Raw genomic sequence first — 22,226 nt, 5'->3', positions numbered from 1 at the left:
CAGTTTCTTGCTGATGATCAACTTTTTTGTGCTGCAGCAACCACAGCCTCCCAGACATTGTTCAGAGAGGTGTACTGTTTTCCTTCACCGTAAATCTCCCATTTAAGAAGGGCCCACAAGTTCTCAGTTGGGTTTAGGTCAGGTGGGGAAGGGGACCATGTCATTCTTTCATTTTTAAGGCTTTACTGGCTATCCGCACAATGGAGTATGTTGATGCATGCGATGGAGCATTGTCCTTCATATATAATCATGGTCTTCTCGAAAGATCCAGACTTTTCCTGCACCACTGCTTGAAGAAAGTGCCTTCTAAAAACTGGCAGGAGGTTTGGGAGTTGATTTTTGAGTTCATCCTCAACCCGAAAAGGTCCTACTAGCTCATCTTTAATAATACCGGACCATACCAGTACCCCACCTCCACCTTGCTGGCGTCTGAGTCAAAGTGGAGCTCTGTGCTCGTTACTGATCCATCCATCTGTCAAGAGTCCCTCTCATCGGTCCATAAAACCTTTGCAAAATCTGTCCTCAGATATTTCTTGGCCCAGTTTTGACATTTCAACTTCTGTGTCTTGGTCATTGGTGGTCGGGGTTCAGCCTTCCTCACCTTGGCCGTGTTTCTGAGCTCTGAACACCTCGTACTTCAGTGTTTTGGTCAGTGGTGGTCGGGGTTCAGCCTTCCTCACCTTGGCCGTGTTTCTGAGCTCTGAACACCTCGTACTTCAGTGTCTTGGTCAGTGGTGGTCGGGGTTCAGCCTTCCTCACCTTGGCCGTGTTTCTGAGCTCTGAACACCTCGTACTTCAGTGTCTTGGTCAGTGGTGGTCGGGGTTCAGCCTTCCTCACCTTGGCCGTGTTTCTGAGCTCTGAACACCTCGTACTTCAGTGTCTTGGTCAGTGGTGGTCGGGGTTCAGCCTTCCTCACCTTGGCCGTGTTTCTGAGCTCTGAACACCTCGTACTTCAGTGTCTTGGTCAGTGGTGGTCGGGGTTCAGCCTTCCTCACCTTGGCCGTGTTTCTGAGCTCTGAACACCTCGTACTTCAGTGTCTTGGTCAGTGGTGGTCGGGGTTCAGCCTTCCTCACCTTGGCCATGTTTCTGAGCTCTGAACACCTCGTACTTCAGTGTCTTGGTCAGTGGTGGTCGGGGTTCAGCCTTCCTCACCTTGGCCATGTTTCTGAGCTCTGAACACCTCGTACTTCAGTGTCTTGGTCAGTGGTGGTCGGGGTTCAGCCTTCCTCACCTTGGCCGTGTTTCTGAGCTCTGAACACCTCGTACTTCTGGCCACTCCAGGTAGGTTGCAGTCCTGGAAAATGACAGCACTGGAGGACAATGGCTTCCTGGGAGCTTCACATTTGATTCTTCTCAAATCTTTGGCAATTCATTTGCGTCTGTTTCTCAACACGTTTCTTGTGACCTTTCGGCAATTTGCCACAAAACATTTGGTGGTTCTGTGATCCCGCCACAATATCAAGAATGCTGCATCCCTCTGAAAGACCTTTTACAATTTCTGACTTTTCAGAGTCCGTTAAATATTTTTTTTTATTTTTTTGGCCCATTTTGCCCGAGGAAAAGAAACTGCCTGATAATTATGCACACCTTGCAATAGGGTGTTAGTCTCTTTAGGCCACACCCGCTTTCCATTACACAAATACACATCGCCTTAAATCCAATCAGCATTCACGATTATACAGCCTGGAGTTTGACCGCAACTCTGCCCCCAGCTACATTACCAACCTCCCCACATCACCCAAGCCGTCCTCTCCACTCTACCCAAGACCTCCTGCTCTCCAGCTCGTTCCTCCCCTCCTCCCATGCAACTTGTTATGTACTTCAACATTTATTAGGTGAAACGTCTCCCTGCTATCTGTTGGGGGGGGGGGGGGGTGGTAGCTATGGGAACATGTTACATGTTACACTCTAAAAACAGGTGAAACATGTTCCAAAGGTGAGCTTATCCTTTAAATATATTTTTTATATATAATTGTATTGTATTCAACTTTTTAATTCATGAATTTAAATTAACATGAATTTGAAAACTACAATCCAGTAACATGAACTAACTTATATTTTAAGTAACACACAAATATTGGGCCAAAAATGTAATAAAATTATATATATATATATATATATATATATATACACACAATTAAATTGAAGATTTTTCCATTGAAGTCAATGGGACATGATTTTGAATTGTAGTTGATGGGACATTATTTTGCCTTGAAGTCAATGGGCCGCGACCTTGCCTTGAGGTCAATGGGCTGCGACTTTGCCTTGAGTTCAATGGGACGCGACCTTGGCTTCATGTCAATGGACCGCGACTTTGGCTTGAGGTCAATGGGCCGCGAACTTGGCTTGAGGTCAATGGGTCGCAACCTTGGCTTGAGCTCAATGGGACGCGACCTTGGCTTCATGTCAATGGACCGCGACTTTGGCTTGAGGTCAATGGACCGTGACTTTGGCTTGAGGTCAATGGGTCGCGAACTTGGCTTGAGGTCAATGGGCCGCGAACTTGGCTTGAGGTCAATGGGCCGCGAACTTGGCTTGAGGTCAATGGGTCGCGAACTTGGCTTGAGGTCAATGGGCCGCGAACTTGGCTTGAGGTCAATGGGCCTCGAACTTGGCTTGAGGTCAATGGGCCGCGAACTTGGCTTGAGGTCAATGGGCCGCGAACTTGGCTTGAGGTCAATGGGCCGCGAACTTGGCTTGAGGTCAATGGGCCGCGAACTTGGCTTGAGGTCAATGGGCCGCGAACTTGGCTTGAGGTCAATGGGCCGCGAACTTGGCTTGAGGTCAATGGGCCGCGAACTTGGCTTGAGGTCAATGGGCCGCGAACTTGGCTTGAGGTCAATGGGCCGCGAACTTGGCTTGAGGTCAATGGGCCGCGAACTTGGCTTGAGGTCAATGGGCCGCGAACTTGGCTTGAGGTCAATGGGCCGCGAACTTGGCTTGAGGTCAATGGGCCGCGAACTTGGCTTGAGGTCAATGGGCCGCGAACTTGCCTTTAGGTCAGTGGGCCGCGACTTTGGCTTGAAGTCAATGGGCCATGACCTTGCCTTGGAGTCCGTTATTATCAGCACCTTTTTTTTTCCCTAAAAATGATAACCCTATTTTTTTGCTGCTAATTTCCGGTGAACGATATATCGCTGCATCTCTGCTAAACTGCCCTCACCTTATAACATGCGGGAGGTGTACTGTAGTCCAATGGGCAGGACTGGTAATACTGCTGGAGGTTTCATTGCAGCACAAGCAAACAACACAGGAGATTGTCTGCTAATTGAATTTTTGAGTTGAAAATTCTGAATTTTTTTTGTATGAATTTCAGGATTTTTTTTCCCGCACAAATATAACAAAATGATTTCAGCGCTAAACTGTACTATTCAGCCCAAAAGATCAAATCCTGGAAAGGCATTGCCCGGTCTTCTATATATTCTGTGAGTTGTGGTTCTATTGTGTGTATGGACCTTGTCACACGGAGGTCATCCCCCCCTTTCCTCTTTTCTCCTTCAGAGCCCCCGCACTCCGTTTTCAAACCTTGCGGATGATGAGAAGATCTTTAATGGTGGTGATGATCAGTGGCAGAAGCAGAGTGAAGAGCAGGATTTGTCCGAGATCACCGAAGAGGACCGTGAGCAGATTCGCAGGAAGGAGGAGGCCGTGAAGCAGATTGAGGTACAAATCATACCGGAGCCGGGCAGGCAGTGCTCCCCAAATTCTTAAAGCCCTCCCCCATTATTAATGGAGGCACATGTTCCCTGATGCATCAGACGGTCCCCCCCCTCACTGGGAAATTGTACCTGTACTTCCACCAGAAACCAGCAGGTTTGCCCTGCTCAGAGCCGGCACTAGCCAGATGTTTAACCCCTTCGCACCGACGTCACACAAACAGGCGGCCTCACAGATCTGGGCTTTCTGCCGTGGGGGGCGTATATTTGCGTACCTGTCTTTGCGCTGAGAGCGCGGTGCACTGCGCACACCCAACACACACACCGGGGTGTCACTGAGAGCCCTGGGTCCCATTCTAACGATCAGGACTCCCATTTCTGGGTCACATGATCGCTTTTTTTTTTTTACTCTATGAATGGAGGAGAGAGATGCATTGTATCTCCAACTCCTGGCATAGAGAGAAAAAAAAGTTTGTTTAACCACTTCCCGTCCGACCGTTGTATATAAACGGCCGGACGGTGGCAGTGCAGGGGCGGGTGGATGTTTATAAACGGTCTACCTGCTTGTGTGCGCTCTCTGAGAGCACCGCGACACAGTGGAACACCGATCGTCAGACGGAACCTCTGTGTAAGGTCCCGATCATGCGATCACTGATTGGCCAATCAGTGATCACATGCAGAGTAGTAAGCAAGATGTCACTTCTGACATTGCTTACTACTTGTGAAATCTGTGAATGATCACATGGTACAGGGCCATTCACAACAGCCTTGTACCATGTGACAAGCTGTGACCAATCACAGCTCTCACAGTATTTCTCAACGGCTGCAGGAATGCAGCCAGAGAGAAGGAGAAATATAAAGAAATTAAAAAACAATATGTAAAAAAAAGTTTAAAAATTATAATTTTTGGTTATAAACTAATTTGGGTTTTTTTTGTTTTTTTTTTACTAAAAAGATAACGAAATGAAATACTATTTATTTGCAAAATTTTATAAGAAAAACACCTTTTTTAAAAAATTTTTGGGATTTTTTCATTTACATAGCAAAAAAAAAAAAATCCCAGCGGTGAATAAATACCACCAAAATAAAGCTTTACCTGTCTCAAAAAATGCTAACAAATTCATATGGGTACAGTGTTGCATGACCGCGTAATTGTCAAAGTGTAATAGCACTGAAAGCTGTAAATTGGCCTGGGGGGGAAGGGGGTGAAAGTGTCCGGACTGGAAGGGGGGGAAAGTGTCCAGACTGGAAGGGGGGGGGAAAGTGTCCGGACTGGAAGGGGGGGAAAGTGTCCGGACTGGAAGGGGGTGAAAGTGTCCGGACTGGAAGGGGGTGAAAGTGTCCGGACTGGAAGGGGGGGAAAGTGTCCGGACTGGAAGGGGGTGAAAGTGTCCGGACTGGAAGGGGGTGAAAGTGTCCGGACTGGAAGGGGGGGAAAGTGTCCGGACTGGAAGGGGGGGAAAGTGTCCGGACTGGAAGGGGGGAAAGTGTCCGGACTGGAAGGGGGGGAAAGTGTCCGGACTGGAAGGGGGGGAAAGTGTCCGGACTGGAAGGGGGGGAAAGTGTCCGGACTGGAAGGGGGGGAAAGTGTCCGGACTGGAAGGGGGGGAAAGTGTCCGGACTGGAAGGGGGGGAAAGTGTCCGGACTGGAAGGGGGGTGGAAAGTGTCCGGACTGGAAGGGGTGGAAAGTGTCCGGACTGGAAGGGGGGGAAAGAGTCCGGACTGGAAGGGGGGGAAAGCGTCCGGACTGGAAGGGGGGGAAAGCGTCCGGACTGGAAGGGGGGGAAAGCGTCCGGACTGGAAGGGGGGGAAGCGTCCGGACTGGAAGGGGGGGAAAGCGTCCGGACTGGAAGGGGGGGAAAGCGTCCGGACTGGAAGGGGGGGAAAGCGTCCGGACTGGAAGGGGGGGAAAGCGTCCGGACTGGAAGGGGGGGAAAGCGTCCGGACTGGAAGGGGTTAAAAAAAATTAAAAAATAAAGAAAAAAAATACCTAGATGAAGGTTTGAACTAGTTCAGTGCCAGTGTAAGTGTTTAGGTCAAAAGGTCAGGGTCAAAGGTCATGATTTTTTTTTTTTTTTAATTGGTGTGTGTTTTAGGTAAAAAAAAAAAAAAATGCGCACTATTGTTTCTGGGCCGTTCTCCGGGTACAAACACCAAATAACATCCACATATTTGGTATCGCTGCGATCGTCAAGAGCTGGAAAACGTATTTTGGGTCGTTCTTTGGTGGTAGGTTATGGTAGTAACAAGAAACACAGCTAAATAAAAAATTTTTTTTTTCTTTTTTACTATTTTGGGCCAGTTTTCCTTTGATAACAAAAAAAAAATAAATCAGGAGATATCTGTTACCATTTACCACCAAATGAAAGCCCAATTGGTCCTTAAAAAAAAAATGCAGTATAATCCACCTGGATGTACGAAGTAGTTGTGATGATACGGACGGTTTTACTGACACAGGTCAACGTTGCAAAATTGTGCTTAGGCATTAATATTTGTTTTACCCTCGGGGGGGAAGGGGTTAAACATGTCCGCCATGGAGAGCCCGCCATTACCATAGATCTCTTCAGCTTTCTGCAATCACCGTTTAACCCCTCCACTCCTAAGGGAAAATTAAACATTAATGCCTAAGCACAATTTTGCAACTTTGTATATCCAGGTGGATTATACCGCGTTTTTTTCAGGACAAATGGGGGCTTTCATTTGGTGGTGAATGGTGATGGATATCTCCTGATTTTGTTTTTATTATCAAAGGAAAACTGGCCTACGATAGTAAAAAAAAAGTAAAAAAAAATTAAAACTGTAGCTGTAAATTTCTTGTTTGTACCATAACCTATCACCAAAGGACAACTTAAATAAATCCTCCTCCTCCTGACGATTGCAGTGATACCTCCTATGTGGGTGTTTGTACCCGGAGTACAGTCCCAGAAACAATAGTGCTCATGGTGCTTTTTTTTTTTTTTTGCTTTTTATTCTTCCTAAAACACACTGATGCTAATTAGAAAAAAATAAATAAAAAAATCCACCCCAAAATACACTGACCTTGACCCTGACCTTGACACAAACACTAGCCCTGGCACTGACCGAGATCAAACCTTGCTCAAGGTTTTTCTTCATTATTTTTTTAAATGATTTATTTTTACACACAGTTGTTTATTTCCCCCTGTGAGGAGAGAGAGATACAATGTATATTTACTCTCCATTCACAGAGCGAGAATCATAGGAGCGGCCTTCACAGTGACTGGTCAGCGTGACAGCCAATCAGAGACTATCACAGCACTCGGGTAACCCAGAACCGGTAGTTCTAGGTCCCGATCATTAATACGAAACCTGGGGCTCCCAGTGTCACCCCGGTCTCTGTGCTGTGCGCTCCCAGTGTCGCCCCGGTCTCTGTGCTGTGCAGCGCACTCCCAGTGTCGCCCCGGTCTCTGTACAGCGCACTCCCAGTGTCGCCCCGGTCTCTGTGCTGTGCAGCGCACTCCCAGTGTCGCCCCGGTCTCTGTGCTGTGCGGCGCGCTCCCAGTGTCGCCCCAGTCTCTGTGCTGTGCAGCGCACTCCCAGTGTCGCCCCGGTCTCTGTGCTGTGCAGCGCACTCCCAGTGTCGCCCCGGTCTCTGTGCTGTGCAGCGCACTCCCAGTGTCGCCCCGGTCTCTGTGCTGTGCGGCGCGCTCCCAGTGTCCCCCCCGGTCTCTGTGCTGTGCGGCGCGCTCCCAGTGTCGCACCAGTCTCTGTGCTGTGCGGCGCTCTCCCAGTGTCACCCCGGTCTCTGTGCTGTGCGGCGCACTCCCAGTGTCACCCCGGTCTCTGTGCTGTGCGGCGCATTCCCAGTGTCACCCCGGTCTCTGTGCTTTGCGGCGCACTCCCAGTGTCACCCCGGTCTCTGTGCTGTGCGGCGCACTCCCAGTGTCACCCCGGTCTCTGTGCTGTGCGGCGCACTCCCAGTGTCACCCCGGTCTCTGTGCTGTACGGCGCACTCCCAGTGTCACCCCGGTCTCTGTGCTGTACGGCACACTCCCAGTGTCACCCCGGTCTCTGTGCTGTACGGCGCGCTCGCAGTGTTACCCTGGTCTCTGTGCTGTGTGGCGCGCTCCCAGCAGAAGGACACATACGCATATATGTGGCCCTACGGAAAAAAAAAAGCCCAGTCCAGTGGGAGGCCATGTAAATGTGTACGCTTGGCACCAAGGGGTTGAAAAAGCTGATAGGTGTGTGAATGGGGGGTGGTGCTAATCTGAGGTGGGGCCAGCAGCAGAGGGCCACATTTAGAGCATTCCATTTTCCTATGAACCTATTACTCGGGTGTTCCATTGATCCAGTGTGTATGAGGCAGGCTGGTATGGCATTTGAATTGTTAAACTTTACTATAACGTTTGATTTGCAGCACTTCATGGATTTCTGTAACTGAAAGTACATTTATAAGAGAAGTGTGGATGAAGCTTTGTGGTCATACCTGGGGATCACCTAAGCTGGCCATAGACGGTTCGAATCTCTGCTGGTTCTGTAGGATCATGTATGGGCAGGCTGAATGTACCCAAATTGATCAACTTGAGTACGACAGCGCTGTCGGATTTGACATGCGATTATTGCTAGCAGCATTGCTGTTCCAATCACATTCGATTCTTTGCGGTGTGATTTCAGCCTGTTCATTTTGTATTGGTTCAAGTCGCACCTCAAGAGTACTCATGCAAATGTTTAGTATCGGCACAACCCTAGAGTTCATCCCTGTCAGAGGAGTGGCTATAATAGGGGGAAGCCTGTTGGACTGAGGGATAAGGTAAGTACCCCCCCCCATTCCTTACCCTCTCGATTAAATGAGCGGTTAACCCTTAGCATTCGATCTTTTATTTGTACCTCTTTCCCGGTACGTCCAGTTGGAAAGATCCCTTAGAGCACATGTGTCAAACACAAGGCCAAATGCAGCCCTCCAGGCCTTTTCATGTGGCCCTCAAACCTCGCTTGCAGCTCTGCCCCTAGCTTCTCAGCAGCAGCATAAGCTAAAGGAGGTGCACTGTGTTGTTAGGGAGGGTGGGGGACTCTTGTGGTGGTGAGGGGAGGCTCTTGACATCTGATGGTGGTAGTGAGGGGAGGCTCTTGACATCTGATGGTGGTAGTGAGGGGAGGCTCTTGACATCTGATGGTGGTGGTGAAGGGAGGCTCTTGACATCTGGTGGTGGTGGGGGAAGGCTCTTGACATCTGATGGTGGTGGTGGTGGAGCTCTTGACATCTGATGATGGTGGTGGGGCTCTTGACATCTGATGGTGGTGGTGGTGGGGCTCTTGACATTTGATGATTATGGTGGTGGTGGTGCTCTTGACATCTGATGATGGTGGTGGTGATCTTGACATCTGATGATGGTGGTGGTGATCTTGACATTTGATGGTGGTGGTGGTTTTGACATTTGATTATGGTGGTGGTGGTGGGTGGGCTCTTGGCATCGGGGGAGGGGTGGGACTCTTGTAATCTGATGATTATGGTGGTGGTGAGGCTCTTGACATCTGATGATGGTGGTGGGGTTCTTGACATCTGATGATGGTGGTGGGGTTCTTGACATCTGATGATGGTGGTGGGGTTCTTGACATCTGATGATGATGGTGGTGGGGTTCTTGACATCTGATGATGGTGGTGGGGTTCTTGACATCTGATGATGGTGGTGGGGCTCTTGACATCTGATGATGGTGGTGGGGCTCTTGACATCTGATGATGGTGGTGGGGCTCTTGACATCTGATGATGGTGGTGGGGCTCTTGACATCTGATGATGGTGGTGGGGCTCTTGACATTTGATGGTGGTGGGTGGGCTCTTGGCATCAGATGGGGTGGGGGGGGGACTCTTGACGTCTGATGGTGGTGGGGCTCTTGATGTCTGATGGTAAGGGGGGCTTTTGACATTTGATGGTGGTGGTGGGGCTCTTGACATCTGATGATGGTAGTGGGGCTCTTGACATTTGATGGTGGTGGGTGGGCTCTTTGCATTAGATGGGGAGGGGGGGAACTCTTGACGTCTGGTGGTGGTGGGGCTCTTGATGTCTGGTGGTAAGGGGGGATTTTGACATTTGATGGTGGTGGTGGGGGCTCTTGACATCTGCTTATAATAATTATGAGAGTATTACAATTCTATGCCATTTGAAAAGGTGGGTTGCACACTGCTGGTATCATCCACAAGAACCTTTTATTGGAGGCAGCTCAGATGGAACATGTTCTGTCTAAGCAGTCTCCAACAAAGTTTCCTGGGGTTGATACCGGTGGTGTATGACCCTCCTTTTCAGACTTGCATCATCTGCCACGGAAGTGTGAGTGGACCCTGCCGGTCTTCACCCGCCGTTCACAGCTTAAGTCCTGATTTATTGCTAAGACCAGGAATAATAGAATGCAGAGGCAATTATTTAATATGAAAAAGAGTAGATACATTTCTATATTCTCACAAATACAACCCGCCCTTTGAGGGCAACCAATGCCCTTTGAGGGCCCGCAATGAAATTGAATTTGACACTCTGGGCATAGAGGGATCATCTGTCAATCCCAAGCTGGTAGATAGAGCAGCAAACGTGTGAAGAACACCGCCTGCCTGCGTGTGTTTGTGTCTTTTTATGTGGCTGTAGTCCTGTCAGAAGCACGCATGTAGGGGATTCTAAATTGGAGCTCAGATAAAACCCTGCAAGGCAATGTAGCCACCCCCATAGAAGGAAGTGTCCTTCATCAGATCTTGAGTTTTTCTGGAGGGTACGTTGCTCTGGAAAGCATAGACTGCATTTCTTACGGCATGTAAGTGGCTTGCGCATTACAGATTTTGTTGGAGTGCGCGTAGTATACCTTTAATCATATGCAGTCCCGGTTGCTGTAGGTCTCCTGTGTGGTATAGATTCCAGCTGCAGCATCTCATTACCATTTGAACCCCTCTGACCTTGATTTTTGCAGCAAAGTCCAGGCTTCAGGCAAAAGGTATCTGTAAACAGCAGAAAGGCGATCAAATAATGTTTTAATTGCGGACTGCTGATCAGAAGGTACAGACATCCTCTTTTAGTGAAAATTGTAGCCGTAGCAACTAAATCAGAATGGTCTCCTATTGATGTGACTTCATCAGAGTACATTTGGATGGGTTGTTATGGGTACCTGGACTGGGTGCATACTAATGCTGCTGATGCCTCGGGTTTATAATGAAATCATGAAGAGGTGTGCGCTTGTTTTTCCCAAGTCCTTTAAAGTGGAGTTGTAGCATGGTTGCGGGTCCAGCCGCTCCTTCGATCACGTGTACAGGTACTCCACACTATGGCAGGCTATCTCCGGCTTTGTCCTTCTCCCGAAATGACCGCTCTTCCATCCTCATGTACAGCGTACTCCACACTATGGCAGGCTATCTCCGGCTTTGTCCTTCTCCCGAAATGACCGCTCTTCCATTCTCATGTACAGCGTACTCCACAGTATGGCAGAGTAAGGTCCGGCTTTGTCCTTCTCCCGAAATGACCGCTCTTCCATCCTCCTGTACAACGTACTCCACACTATGGCAGACTAAGCTCCAGCTTTGTTCTTCTCCCGAGATGACCGCTCTTCCATTCACATGTATAGCGTACTCCGCACTATGGCAGACTAAGCTCCGGCTTTGTTCTTCTCCCGAGATGACCGCTCTTCCATTCACATGTATAGCGTACTCCGCACTATGGCAGACTAAGCTCCGACTTTGTTCTTCTCCTGAGATGACCGCTCTTCCATCCTCATGTACAGCGTACTCCACACTATGGCAGACTAAGCTCCGGCTTTGTTCTTCTCCTGAGATGACCGCTCTTCCATCCTCATGTACAGCGTACTCCACACTATGGCAGACTAAGCTCCGGCTTTGTCCTTCTCCCGAGATGACCGCTCTTCCATTCCCATCATCGCTCCTTTCACCGTCCTCTTCCTCATATGACCTCACATTCATGTGGCCATGATGATGATGTAACATTTGTCCATATGCACTGAGCCTGGCAACTGGCCCCATTCTTTGCATCTTGCACTGCACATTCCCCACAGTCGGTGTACATACGAAAAATGAAAAAATTCCAATTAAAAGGAAAATAGCTTATTTTTACCAGAAGAAAAATTCAAACTTCTACCTTTTTTTTTTTTAAAGGGTTAAAGGTCATTGCCAACTTGTTTTTAAAGCTGAGTTCCTGTAATTCAACTGTTTTATAAAAAAAAAAATAAAATGCAGGCACACAATCATTTAGGTCCAGCGAGGTGCATGACACCTCCTGGGCTTAGCTCTTTTTATATCTGACTGCTTTGTAGTACTCTTAGAAGACGGCTTTCCCTGTAGTTCTGAGAGAGTGATGCTGATGCTTCCGAGCTCCTCATCTTGAACAGGAGAGTCGCTGCAGCTGCTGTCACCACCTCTCCCCTCCTGTCCATTCACAGAAGCCTTTGTATTATGTGAACACATTCATGCAGCTGCTGTCCCTGCCTCTCACCTCCTGTCCATTCACAGAAGCCTTTGTATTATGTGAACACATTCATGCAGCTGCTGTCCCTGCCTCTCACCTCCTGTCCATTCACAGAAGCCTTTGTATTATGTGAACACATTCATGCAGCTGCTGTCCCTGCCTCTCACCTGTCCATTCACAGAAGCCTTTGTATTATGTGAACACATTCATAAAATACAAAGGCTTCTATGAATTGGCAATAGAGGGGAGGGGTGGGCATAGCAGCTCTCTCACCGTGAGTGTTAGTGCAATAAACCTGTCAGGTATAAGTAATAGAGATAAGCCCTGAAGGTATCATGCAACTCCTTGGACTTAAATCATAGTGTAAAGTGCAGCACTATTCATTACATACAAAACAAAAAGTATAAAAATAAACATATCAACAGATAACAACATGAACGTACTCCAAAGCAGTCCTTAGAAAATGTCCACTAGATAGCCAGTTAAAACCACCTTTAGTGTGCCTACAAACCATGAAGTGGTGCCAAAAGATGCTCTCCTCCACCTCCAACCAGCACATCCAGCCTCTTACCGCTTGATGTTGACCACCAAAGTCATACAATCAGAAATTGATCATGTATCATAATGGCATAACCGGACTTCCAGGATCCCAATCCTCGGACACTCCCAGGGAAATAGATTGCTCCACCAAAGCAAAGAGTTGCTTTTCAAGAACATAGAAATCAGAAGAGGAAAAAGAGACACCTCATTGTGTGGTAAAAACAAACTTTCCCATTTGTTATATACTCACTGCACTCACATGGCTCAAAGTGGATTTGGTATGTCACAAAATAGGAGGTTTCAAACCAACAAGATGGCCGCTGTCCTTTGCGCAATGGCACATGCTGTAGCTACCCTATGCGTTTCATCTTCAAAAGACGGAAGGAGAGCTGGCAGTATAGTCGGTACATTACTAGGGAGCAGAGCTGTCAGTACATTACAGGGGACCAGTGCTGTCAGTACATTACAGGGGACCAGTGCTGTCAGTACATTACTGGGGACCAGTGCTGTCAGTACATTACTGGGGACCAGTGCTGTCAGTACATTACTGGGGACCAGTGCTGTCAGTACATTACTGGGGACCAGTGCTGTCAGTACATTACTGGGGACCAGTGCTGTCAGTACATTACTGGGGACCAGTGCTGTCAGTACATTACTGGGGACCAGTGCTGTCAGTACATTACTGGGGACCAGTCCTGTCCGTACATTACTGGGGACTAGTGCTGTCAGTACATTTCTGCGGACCAGTGCTGTCAGTACATTACTGCGGACCAGTGCTGTCCGTACATTACTGGGGACCAGTGCTGTCCGTGCGTTACCGGGGAGCGGAGCCGTCAGTGCGTTACCGGGGAGCGGAGCCGTCAGTGCGTTACCGGGGAGCGGAGCCGTCAGTGCGTTACCGGGGAACGGAGCCGTCAGTGCGTTACCGGGGAGCGGAGCCGTCAGTGCGATTCCAGGGGGCGGAGCCGTCAGGACGTTACCGGGGGGCGGAGCCGTCAGGACTTTACCGGGGAGCAAAGCTTGGCTCAGACTCCACTCTCCACTACCCCCACCCCCTACATGCATCTCCCTCTGCAGCCCTCATCTCCCACCACCACCAAAAGCTTCCTCAAATCTCACCTACCCAGTTTGGCTCTAGTACCTCCCGACAGTGTAGGCATCCCGCTTCTCTCTCAATTGCAGAGAGAGCATTGGTTTGGTATATGTCCCCACCATGCCCCGCTGTGAGTGCATGCAGGTCAGGCAGCAATCTGTGTGAGCCGCCAAGAGAAAAGCTGAGCGGGGGGACGAGAGCGAAGGTGGTGAAACAGATTTCCACCACGGTCGGGCTGGGAAAAAGCCCTGGCTGCGAGGGCCGTATGAAATGGCCTAGAGGGCCGGATTCAGCCCACAGGCCTTGTGTTTGACACGTGGTCTAGACACTTGGGTCATATAGTGTGGATTGGTTTAGAACGGGGGGGGTCTCCAACTTTTCAAACAAAGAACCAGTTTACTGTCCTTCAGACTTTAGGTGGGGGGCAGACTGTAGCCATTGGGAGTAGAAAATGTCCTGGCATCAGTGGGAGTAAACAAATGCCCCATCTCTGGTGTCGGTGAGAGGAATTGCGCCTCGTCATTGGTATCACTGGGAATAAGCATGCCCTATTGGCGTCATTAGGAAGAATAATGCCCTGTCATTGGGCCTCATCATTGGAGGGGAATTGTGCCCCATCGTTGGTGTCTTTGGAAAGAATTGTGCCCCTTCATTGGTGTCCTTGGGCCCCATCATTAGAAGGAATTGTGCCTCATCATTGGTGTCGTTGAGAAGAATTGTGCCCCTTCTATGCAGTCATTGGGCCCCATCATTGGAAGGAATTGTGCCTCATCATTGGTGTCGTTGAGAAGAATTGTGCCCCTTCTATGCAGTCATTGGGCCCCATCATTGGAAGGAATTGTGCCTCATCATTGGTGTCGTGAGAAGAATTGTGCCCCTTCTATGCAGTCATTGGGCCCCATCATTGGAAGGAATTGTGCCTCATCATTGGTGTCATTGAGAAGAATTGTGCCCCTTCTATGCAGTCATTGGGCCCCATCATTGGAAGGAATTGTACCACATCACTGGTTTCAGTAGGGGGGGGGGAGGGGAATTCTGCTACATCGTTGGTTTAAGTGGATGAAATATTGCCCTAAGGGCCAGATAAAAGCAAGCAGAGGGCCACAGTTTGGAGACCGCCGGTGTAGAGAACGTCTCTAATACCGGCTGATGGTTATTTCAGTATGATTGTGACCGTTCGCTTGTGGTTTATTGGTTGTAAAACGAGTTTTCCATCAATAAAATGGTCACCATGTTTATATTGGTTTGCTCGTGTTTGAAGGGAGATCCTCCCGTTTCATTGTATCAGATGGACGTTATTCCATTTTGAAAGCTTTGGGGAAAATGAGAACCGAAGATGGGAGCTCATCTACTTTGAAAGCAGAAGCTGATAATATTTTTAGTGTCAGACTGATATCATTCGTGATGTGATTGTATTTATGAAGGAATTACTGCGCTTTGGCTTCCCTCTTGAGCTGACATTATATCCGTCTTCTTTTAATATCCTTCCTAAAGCAGATTGAATCGTTCTTCTGTATGTTAGCCCTCCCCTCCCCCCCTCTCCGTCAGATCACTAATGAAGTCCAACCTCGTTTTTCTTCTTTTCTGACTTCATTGACAAAAAGGCCGTCACTTGACACTGGACATTTTTCTACCGCTGGTGTCACGGCTGCAATATCAGGAGATTTACAGCCTACGACAACACCGGATTCAATCTACAAACAAAATTGAATCTTTCTGTGCAAGAGTTCAAGAATCTTGGTATTTTCTTAAAAGGTGAAAGAATTGAGGGCAAGGAGCCAGCGGCTTCTCGGTGGGGGGGACAATGCAGGAGGAGAAAGGAGTTTAGATTAAAAGTTTACACTGAGGAATATGGTTTTAAAGTGCACCTGTACCCAGACTATGAACCTTAAACTGTTTATTCTTAGACAATAAAAGAACTTTAAACAAACCCTCACTGACCTCAGGAGCTGCCTGTACTGTGATGTAATTCATCCTCAAAATTCAAAATAGATACTGTACTTCTCTACTGTGTCCTGTAGTGGCAAAGCAAGGGAGAATGTCATCAGCACACTGAGGATCACCAATACGGGTCCAAAAGTTTTCATGAACGATCACGTGGTTTCAGCAAAGGCAACGTTTCGGAGTCTCGCAGGACCCCTTCATCAGGCATGTGGCAAAGGGAGCATCGACAGGAGTTACAGTCGCCTACTCAAAAATTCAATAAAGACCCCCCGTGATCCTTAAAGGAGACGTACAGCCAAAGCTCTTTTCACTCTAGATGTCCTGTGGATCACAGGAGTGCAGTTCCTTCTGAACTCCTGCGACCCGTTTTCAGCTGAGAGCCGGCTGAAGCGTCTGATGTCACTGAGCTGGTCCAGGCGGGAAAGATCCCAAGTTTGAGTCTAGAGCGGCACTTGGCCCAGCGTCTCGGCGATCTGCTGCGAGCCTGAGCCAGCGGCTTCCTTCCTGTTCACAGCCCAGCGCTCCAGTGAGGGCTGGAGGGGCAGAGCAGGGAACGGAGACTGACAGTCTGTGCCCCTGAACAAAACATGTGCCCATCAGAGTGCCCCTTAATATAGCGTGCCCATCAGAGTGCCCCTTAATATAACATGTGCCCATCAGAGTGCCCCTTAATATAACATGTGCCCATCAGAGTGCCCCTTAATATACATGTGCTCATCAGAGTGCCCCTTAATATAACATGTGCTCATCAGAGTGCCCCTTAATATAACATGTGCCCATCAGAGTGCCCCCTTAATATAGCGTGCCCATCAGAGTGCCCCTTAATATAACATGTGCCCATCAGAGTGCCCCTTAATATAACATGTGCTCATCAGAGTGCCCCTTAATATAACATGTGCTCATCAGAGTGCCCCTTAATATAACGTGCCCATCAGAGTGCCCCTTAATATAACGTGCCCATCAGAGTGCCCCTTAATATACATGTGCCCATCAGAGTGCCCCTTAATATAACGTGCCCATCAGAGGGCCCCTTAATATAACATGTGCCCATCAGAGTGCCCCTTAATATAACATGTGCCCATCAGAGTGCCCCTTAATATAACGTGCCCATCAGAGGGCCCCTTAATATAACATGTGCCCATCAGAGTGCCCCTTAATATAACATGTGCCCATCAGAGTGCCCCTTAATATGACGTGCCGATCAGAGTGCCCCTTATATAAAGTACCCATCAGAGTGCCCCTTAATATAAAGTACCCATCAGAGTGCCCCTTAATATAACGTGTGCCCATCAGTGCCCCTTAATATAACGTGTGCCCATCAGTGCCCCTTAATATAATGTACCCATCAGAGTGCCCCTTAATATAACATGTGCCCATCAGAGTGCCCCTTAATATAACGTACCCATCAGAGTGCCCCTTAACATAACATGTGCCCCTTAATATAACATGTGCCCCTCAGAGTGCCCCTTAATATAACATGTGCCCCTCAGAGTGCCCCTTAATATAACATGTGCCCATCAGTGTGCCCCTTAATATAACATGTGCCCATCAGAGTGCCCCTTAATATAATGTGCCCATCAGAGTGCCCCTTAACATAACATGTACCCATCAGAGTGCCCCTTAACATAACATGTACCCATCAGAGTGCCCCTTAACATAACATGTACCCATCAGAGTGCCCCTTAACATAACGTGCCCATCAGAGTGCCCCTTAATATAACATGTGCCCATCAGAGTGCCCCTTAATATAACGTGCCCATCAGAGGGCCCCTTAATATAACATGTGCCCATCAGAGTGCCCCTTAATATAACATGTGCCCATCAGAGTGCCCCTTAATATAACATGTGCCCATCAGAGTGCCCCTTAATATAACGTGCCCATCAGAGGGCCCCTTTATATAACATGTGCCCATCAGAGTGCCCCTTAATATAACATGTGCCCATCAGAGTGCCCCTTAATATGACGTGCCGATCAGAGTGCCCCTTAATATAAAGTACCCATCAGAGTGCCCCTTAATATAACGTGTGCCCATCAGAGTGCCCCTTAATATAACGTGTGCCCATCAGAGTGCCCTTAATATACGTGTGCCCATCAGAGTGCCCCTTAATATAACGTGTGCCCATCAGAGTGCCCCTTAATATAACGTGTGCCCATCAGAGTGCCCCTTAATATAACGTGTGCCCATCAGTGCCCCTTAATATAACGTGTGCCCATCAGAGAGCCCCTTAATATAACATGTGCCCATCAGAGTGCCCCTTAATATAACGTACCCATCAGAGTGCCCCTTAATATAACATGTGCCCCTTAATATAACATGTGCCCCTCAGAGTGCCCCTTAACATAACGTGCCCATCAGAGTGCCCCTTAATATAATTGTCCGTATGGATACAAGTACAGCAATCCTGGTGAAATATTGTTTAGTGATCCAATATGGAATCCACCACCTCTGTCAGATGGACATCTACTGGTAGTCATCATATCAGCACGTGTCATCTGGGTCCAGGCATGACGCCTCTGCAAGGGATGCTCAGCCAGAACCGCAGGGGCCCCTCTCCTATGAGGAATAGCTGACCACAGGGGCCAACAGTAGTCTATAGTGTAGTATTGTATTACCCTTCCTAGCGGTCTGATGATGTCAGTATTTCTGTGCTCAAAGCGGTACATTATTTTGCATGGAAATATGTCTTTTTTTATTGTAGGCTGTAATTTTAGGAATAACTCCCTGAAATCTGTCCGGACAAGAGTCTAGTAAACATCCCGGGGAGGATAAAACTTCAACACGAAATCATAAATTATAATTTAATAAATAATCATAAAAATAATAATATAATAATAATAAATGTAATTCAATAATATAATCAAACCAAAAACACTGAAATGTGAAATAGAGCGCCAAGTTGGCACATCGCTGTTCAGTACCCCCGCTCTGTACCCCCGCTCTGTACCCATTCTCTTTGCCTTGTTACCCTTTAGTTGCTTTATATCAGATGGTGCCTAAAGCAGACCGTCACCTCCTCACATTTGGATGTTATTATTTTTATATATATATATATTTTTTTTTTTGGCACATTGTACAGGCACCAGGCCAGCAAAGATGGTGGCACAGGGAATGGAAGTTCTCTTTTTAACCCCCCTGGCTGTATTCCTGAGTGTAGCTCGGGGTAAAGTTTCAGCACCACAAGCGGTAACCCCCCCAAATACCCCCCCCCCCCCCCCCCCCGAGCTACTGTCAGGGCTCTCGGTATGACCAGAGTGTGTGGACTGACACAGGGAAACGCAGGCTTCAGATATGGTATAAACAATATAATTTATTAAGACTAACAATACAAAACGCAGTGCAAAACTAAACAAACACAGTGCAAACAAACAAACCACCCACAGATAACAATACATACAATACAAAGAGTAGTCAGGCAGGCCGGGTCAGTAGCAAACGGAGTACCAGGAACAGGCTGGAGAGTGGTCGGGGTCACAAGTTGGGTTCAGTAACTCACGGGCAGCGCGGTACAGAGGGTCAGGCAGAGAATGGTCAGGGTCACAAGCCAGGGATCAAGCAGGAGAAGTCAGCAGAGGTCAGGATCAGGCAGGGTCGGCAACAAGTCAGACAGGAACAGGAATACAAGGTACAGGGGCCCATGGAAAAACACACACTAAGGCCTTGACTGTGAGTCTGGCCATTCCTTAAATACAACCCCTGCAATCAGCTTCAGGTGTTTGGCTGATTGCAGGGGTGAGTCTCTGATTGCTGAGAGCCCCGCTGGCCAGCCCTGGTACTGCAGCCCACAAGGCAGGTGAATCCCACCATTATTGGCAAGTCCATTCCTGACAGCTACACTGCAGCGTTGCTCCAGGATCTCTTCTGCACTTACCTTGTCCTGCGCTCCCGCGATGTCCCCCCTGCAGTGTCCCCGGCATCTGTCTTTCGGGTTCCGTTTCCTGCGACGTCGGGACGTACAGGGGACGGAACTGGCGGGAAATTTGAAAATTGTAAAAGTGACATTCACTAAATACACTAAAATCACATAGTATAACATTCCTGTATCAAACTATTTCACATACATGTTGCCCCGAATGCTTTGTCCGGCGCCCTGCCTGCATTTTTACCGCCCTTTCTGCCTGGAAACTGAGAAGCGTCCAAAAAGCGTCCCTTTAGGTCAGACGCGGTTTTAGACCGGCTAGAGAACAGCGATAGTAAATCAGAACCACTTGCAGAATTGAGTGATAATGATTGGTGGGGGAAATTCCTCATCAGACACTGAAAACGAATTCTGCGACTGAGCTCAGTGGATGGGCCAACTTGGCGCTATATTTCACATTTCAGTGTTTTTGGTTTGATTATATTATTGAATTACATTTATTATTATATTATTTTTATGATTATTAAATTATAATTATGATTTTGTGTTTCAAATTTTATCCTCCCCGGGATGTTTACTAGACTCTTGTCCGGACAGATTTCAGGGAGTTATTCCTAAAAATTACAGGCCTACAATAACAAATACATATTTCTAATGCAAAAAAAAGTACCGCTTGAGCACAGAAATACTGACATCATCAGACCGCTAGGGAGGTTAAGAACATTTGGGCTTCAGTGTGCAAGTATGCGGAGTATGTGTATCTTTGGGTATTCTTCACCTGGTTGTCTTATGGGTTAAGATTTTCAGCCATCTTGATTGGCCGGGGTGGCATGACTCCACCTATGCACACAGGTCTCTTCTGACATTGAATTATGGTGGGTTTGTACACGAGCTGCTCATGCGAGGGTGCGTGTGCAAAATGTTTACAGGCCGAGAGAAGCATTAATAACAGAGGAGACATAGAGGTCTTCTATCATAGAGACCCTACTGTAGCATTTTGTAAATCCATTGCTTATGTCTGCTTTAAAATTGGTAGTTCTGCTTGCTGCTACCTGCTGATGGACGGCCACCCTTCACCCTTCCATCTCCCTCCACCACCCTCGCCCTTCCATCTCCCTCCACCACCCTCGCCCTTCCATCTCCCTCAGCCACCCTCGCCCTTCCATCTCCCTCAGCCACCCTCGCCCTTCCATCTCCCTCCACCACCCTCGCCCTTCCATCTCCCTCCACCACCCTCGCCCTTCCATCTCCCTCCACCACCCTTCGCCCTTCCATCTCCCTCAGCCTCCCTCGCCCTTCCATCTCCCTCAGCCACCCTCGCCCTTCCATCTCCCTCCACCACCCTCGCCCTTCCATCTCCCTCCACCACCCTCGCCCTTCCATCTCCCTCAGCCACCCTCGCCCTTCCATCTCCCCTCAGCCACCCTCGCCCTTCCATCTCCTCAGCCACCCTCGCCCTTCCATCTCCCTCCACCACCCAGAATATTTTTTTTTTTCTCCCCCATTTGTTTCCCTCTGCAGTTACTTGACTCTTCCTCATTCATGTTGCTTTGAGACGTTTTCCTCCTTCAAGTCTTGTGTAGAGATGAGTAAAATGAAGACCTTTCCTTGTTGAAGACGTCTGCGCCTGACCAGAGTGGAGTCTTAGAAGTGAGCTGTCAGCGTACGAGAAGATGAAAGCGGCGTTCCTGAAAGGGGGATCAGAGATGCCGTACACGACGACAGTTTAAAGGGGCGAAGGGTCAGACAGGCAACACGTATTAAAAGAGAAGAGGTACAAGCAATGGTTACATTCATTAAATAGCACAGGCAGGGTGTTCAGCCGCTGGTGTCAGTCACGGCAACGATGATTAGAGCTGAAAGGACTCACTTCGCTCAGACACCATCTATAATGTACGAAGTGGTGTGTAGGCGCCGATGGACCCACCTCAACACCAGACTCCGTTCATTTCTAATCGCATCTCTCATCATTTTTATTTCTTGTCCTCCCTTTGGTGATATATACAAATTTGGCGCTGGAGGGGTATAAGAAAGCTCCATAAAAGTCCATCAGAAGTCCATGTGGGGGGCCATTAGTATTCACAATGAAAATATATATGCAAAAAGCTGCATCAGCGGCAGCACCCTCAGAGCAAAGCCAAACTCTGTATGTGGGAAAAGAGGAGGAAGAGGGCGCCGGACTAAGTGCAGCATTACATTTACATGCTGCACCTTTTTTGACCCCAGTTGATGACGGAGGAAAGGAGTTTCAGAACCCACCACAGGACCGCTCTGGTAACCCTTTTTGCTCGCCAGTTGATGACGGAGGAAAGAAGTTCCAGAACCCACCACAGGACAGCTCTAGGAATCCTTTTTGCTCCGCAGTTGATGATGAAAGAAAGGACTTCCAGAACCCACCACAGGACCGCTCTGGGAGCACTTTTTGCTCCCCAATTGATGATGGAGGATAGGAGTTCCAGAACCTACCACAGGACAGCTCTGGTAACCCTTTTTGCTCGCCAGTTGATGACGGAGGAAAGGACTTCCAGAACCCACCACAGGACCGCTCTAGAAATCCTTTTTGCTCCCCAGTTTTTGACGGAGGAAAGGACTTCCAGAACCCACCACAGGACCGCTCTAGAAATCCTTTTTGCTCCCCAGTTTTTGACGGAGGAAAGGACTTCCAGAACCCACCACAATTAGCAACTCACAAGGAAATAATAAAGGATAGAGCATATCA

General features: G+C 48.3%; 1 protein-coding gene across 1 annotated transcript in view; it reads left to right on the top strand.

Moving 5' to 3' along the window:
* The first annotated feature begins 3,173 nt into the window (after positions 1-3,173).
* LOC149431416 (uncharacterized) overlaps positions 3,174-22,226 on the top strand; it is a 75,107-nt gene continuing 56,054 nt past the window's right edge. Inside the window, exons 1-2 of the mRNA XM_089665622.1 lie at positions 3,174-3,210; positions 3,472-3,665. Coding sequence (XP_089521748.1) covers positions 3,174-3,210; positions 3,472-3,665 — 231 coding nt within the window. The remainder of the gene's footprint in view (positions 3,211-3,471; positions 3,666-22,226) is intronic.

Source organism: Staurois parvus, unplaced genomic scaffold (genome assembly GCF_062004578.1).
Source record: "Staurois parvus isolate SC_StPar_1 unplaced genomic scaffold, SC_StPar_1.0 ptg002274l, whole genome shotgun sequence".
NCBI classification, from domain to species: domain Eukaryota; kingdom Metazoa; phylum Chordata; class Amphibia; order Anura; family Ranidae; genus Staurois; species Staurois parvus.
Note: the sequence above shows the minus strand (reverse complement) of the source record. Positions and strands in the feature narration are given on the sequence as shown.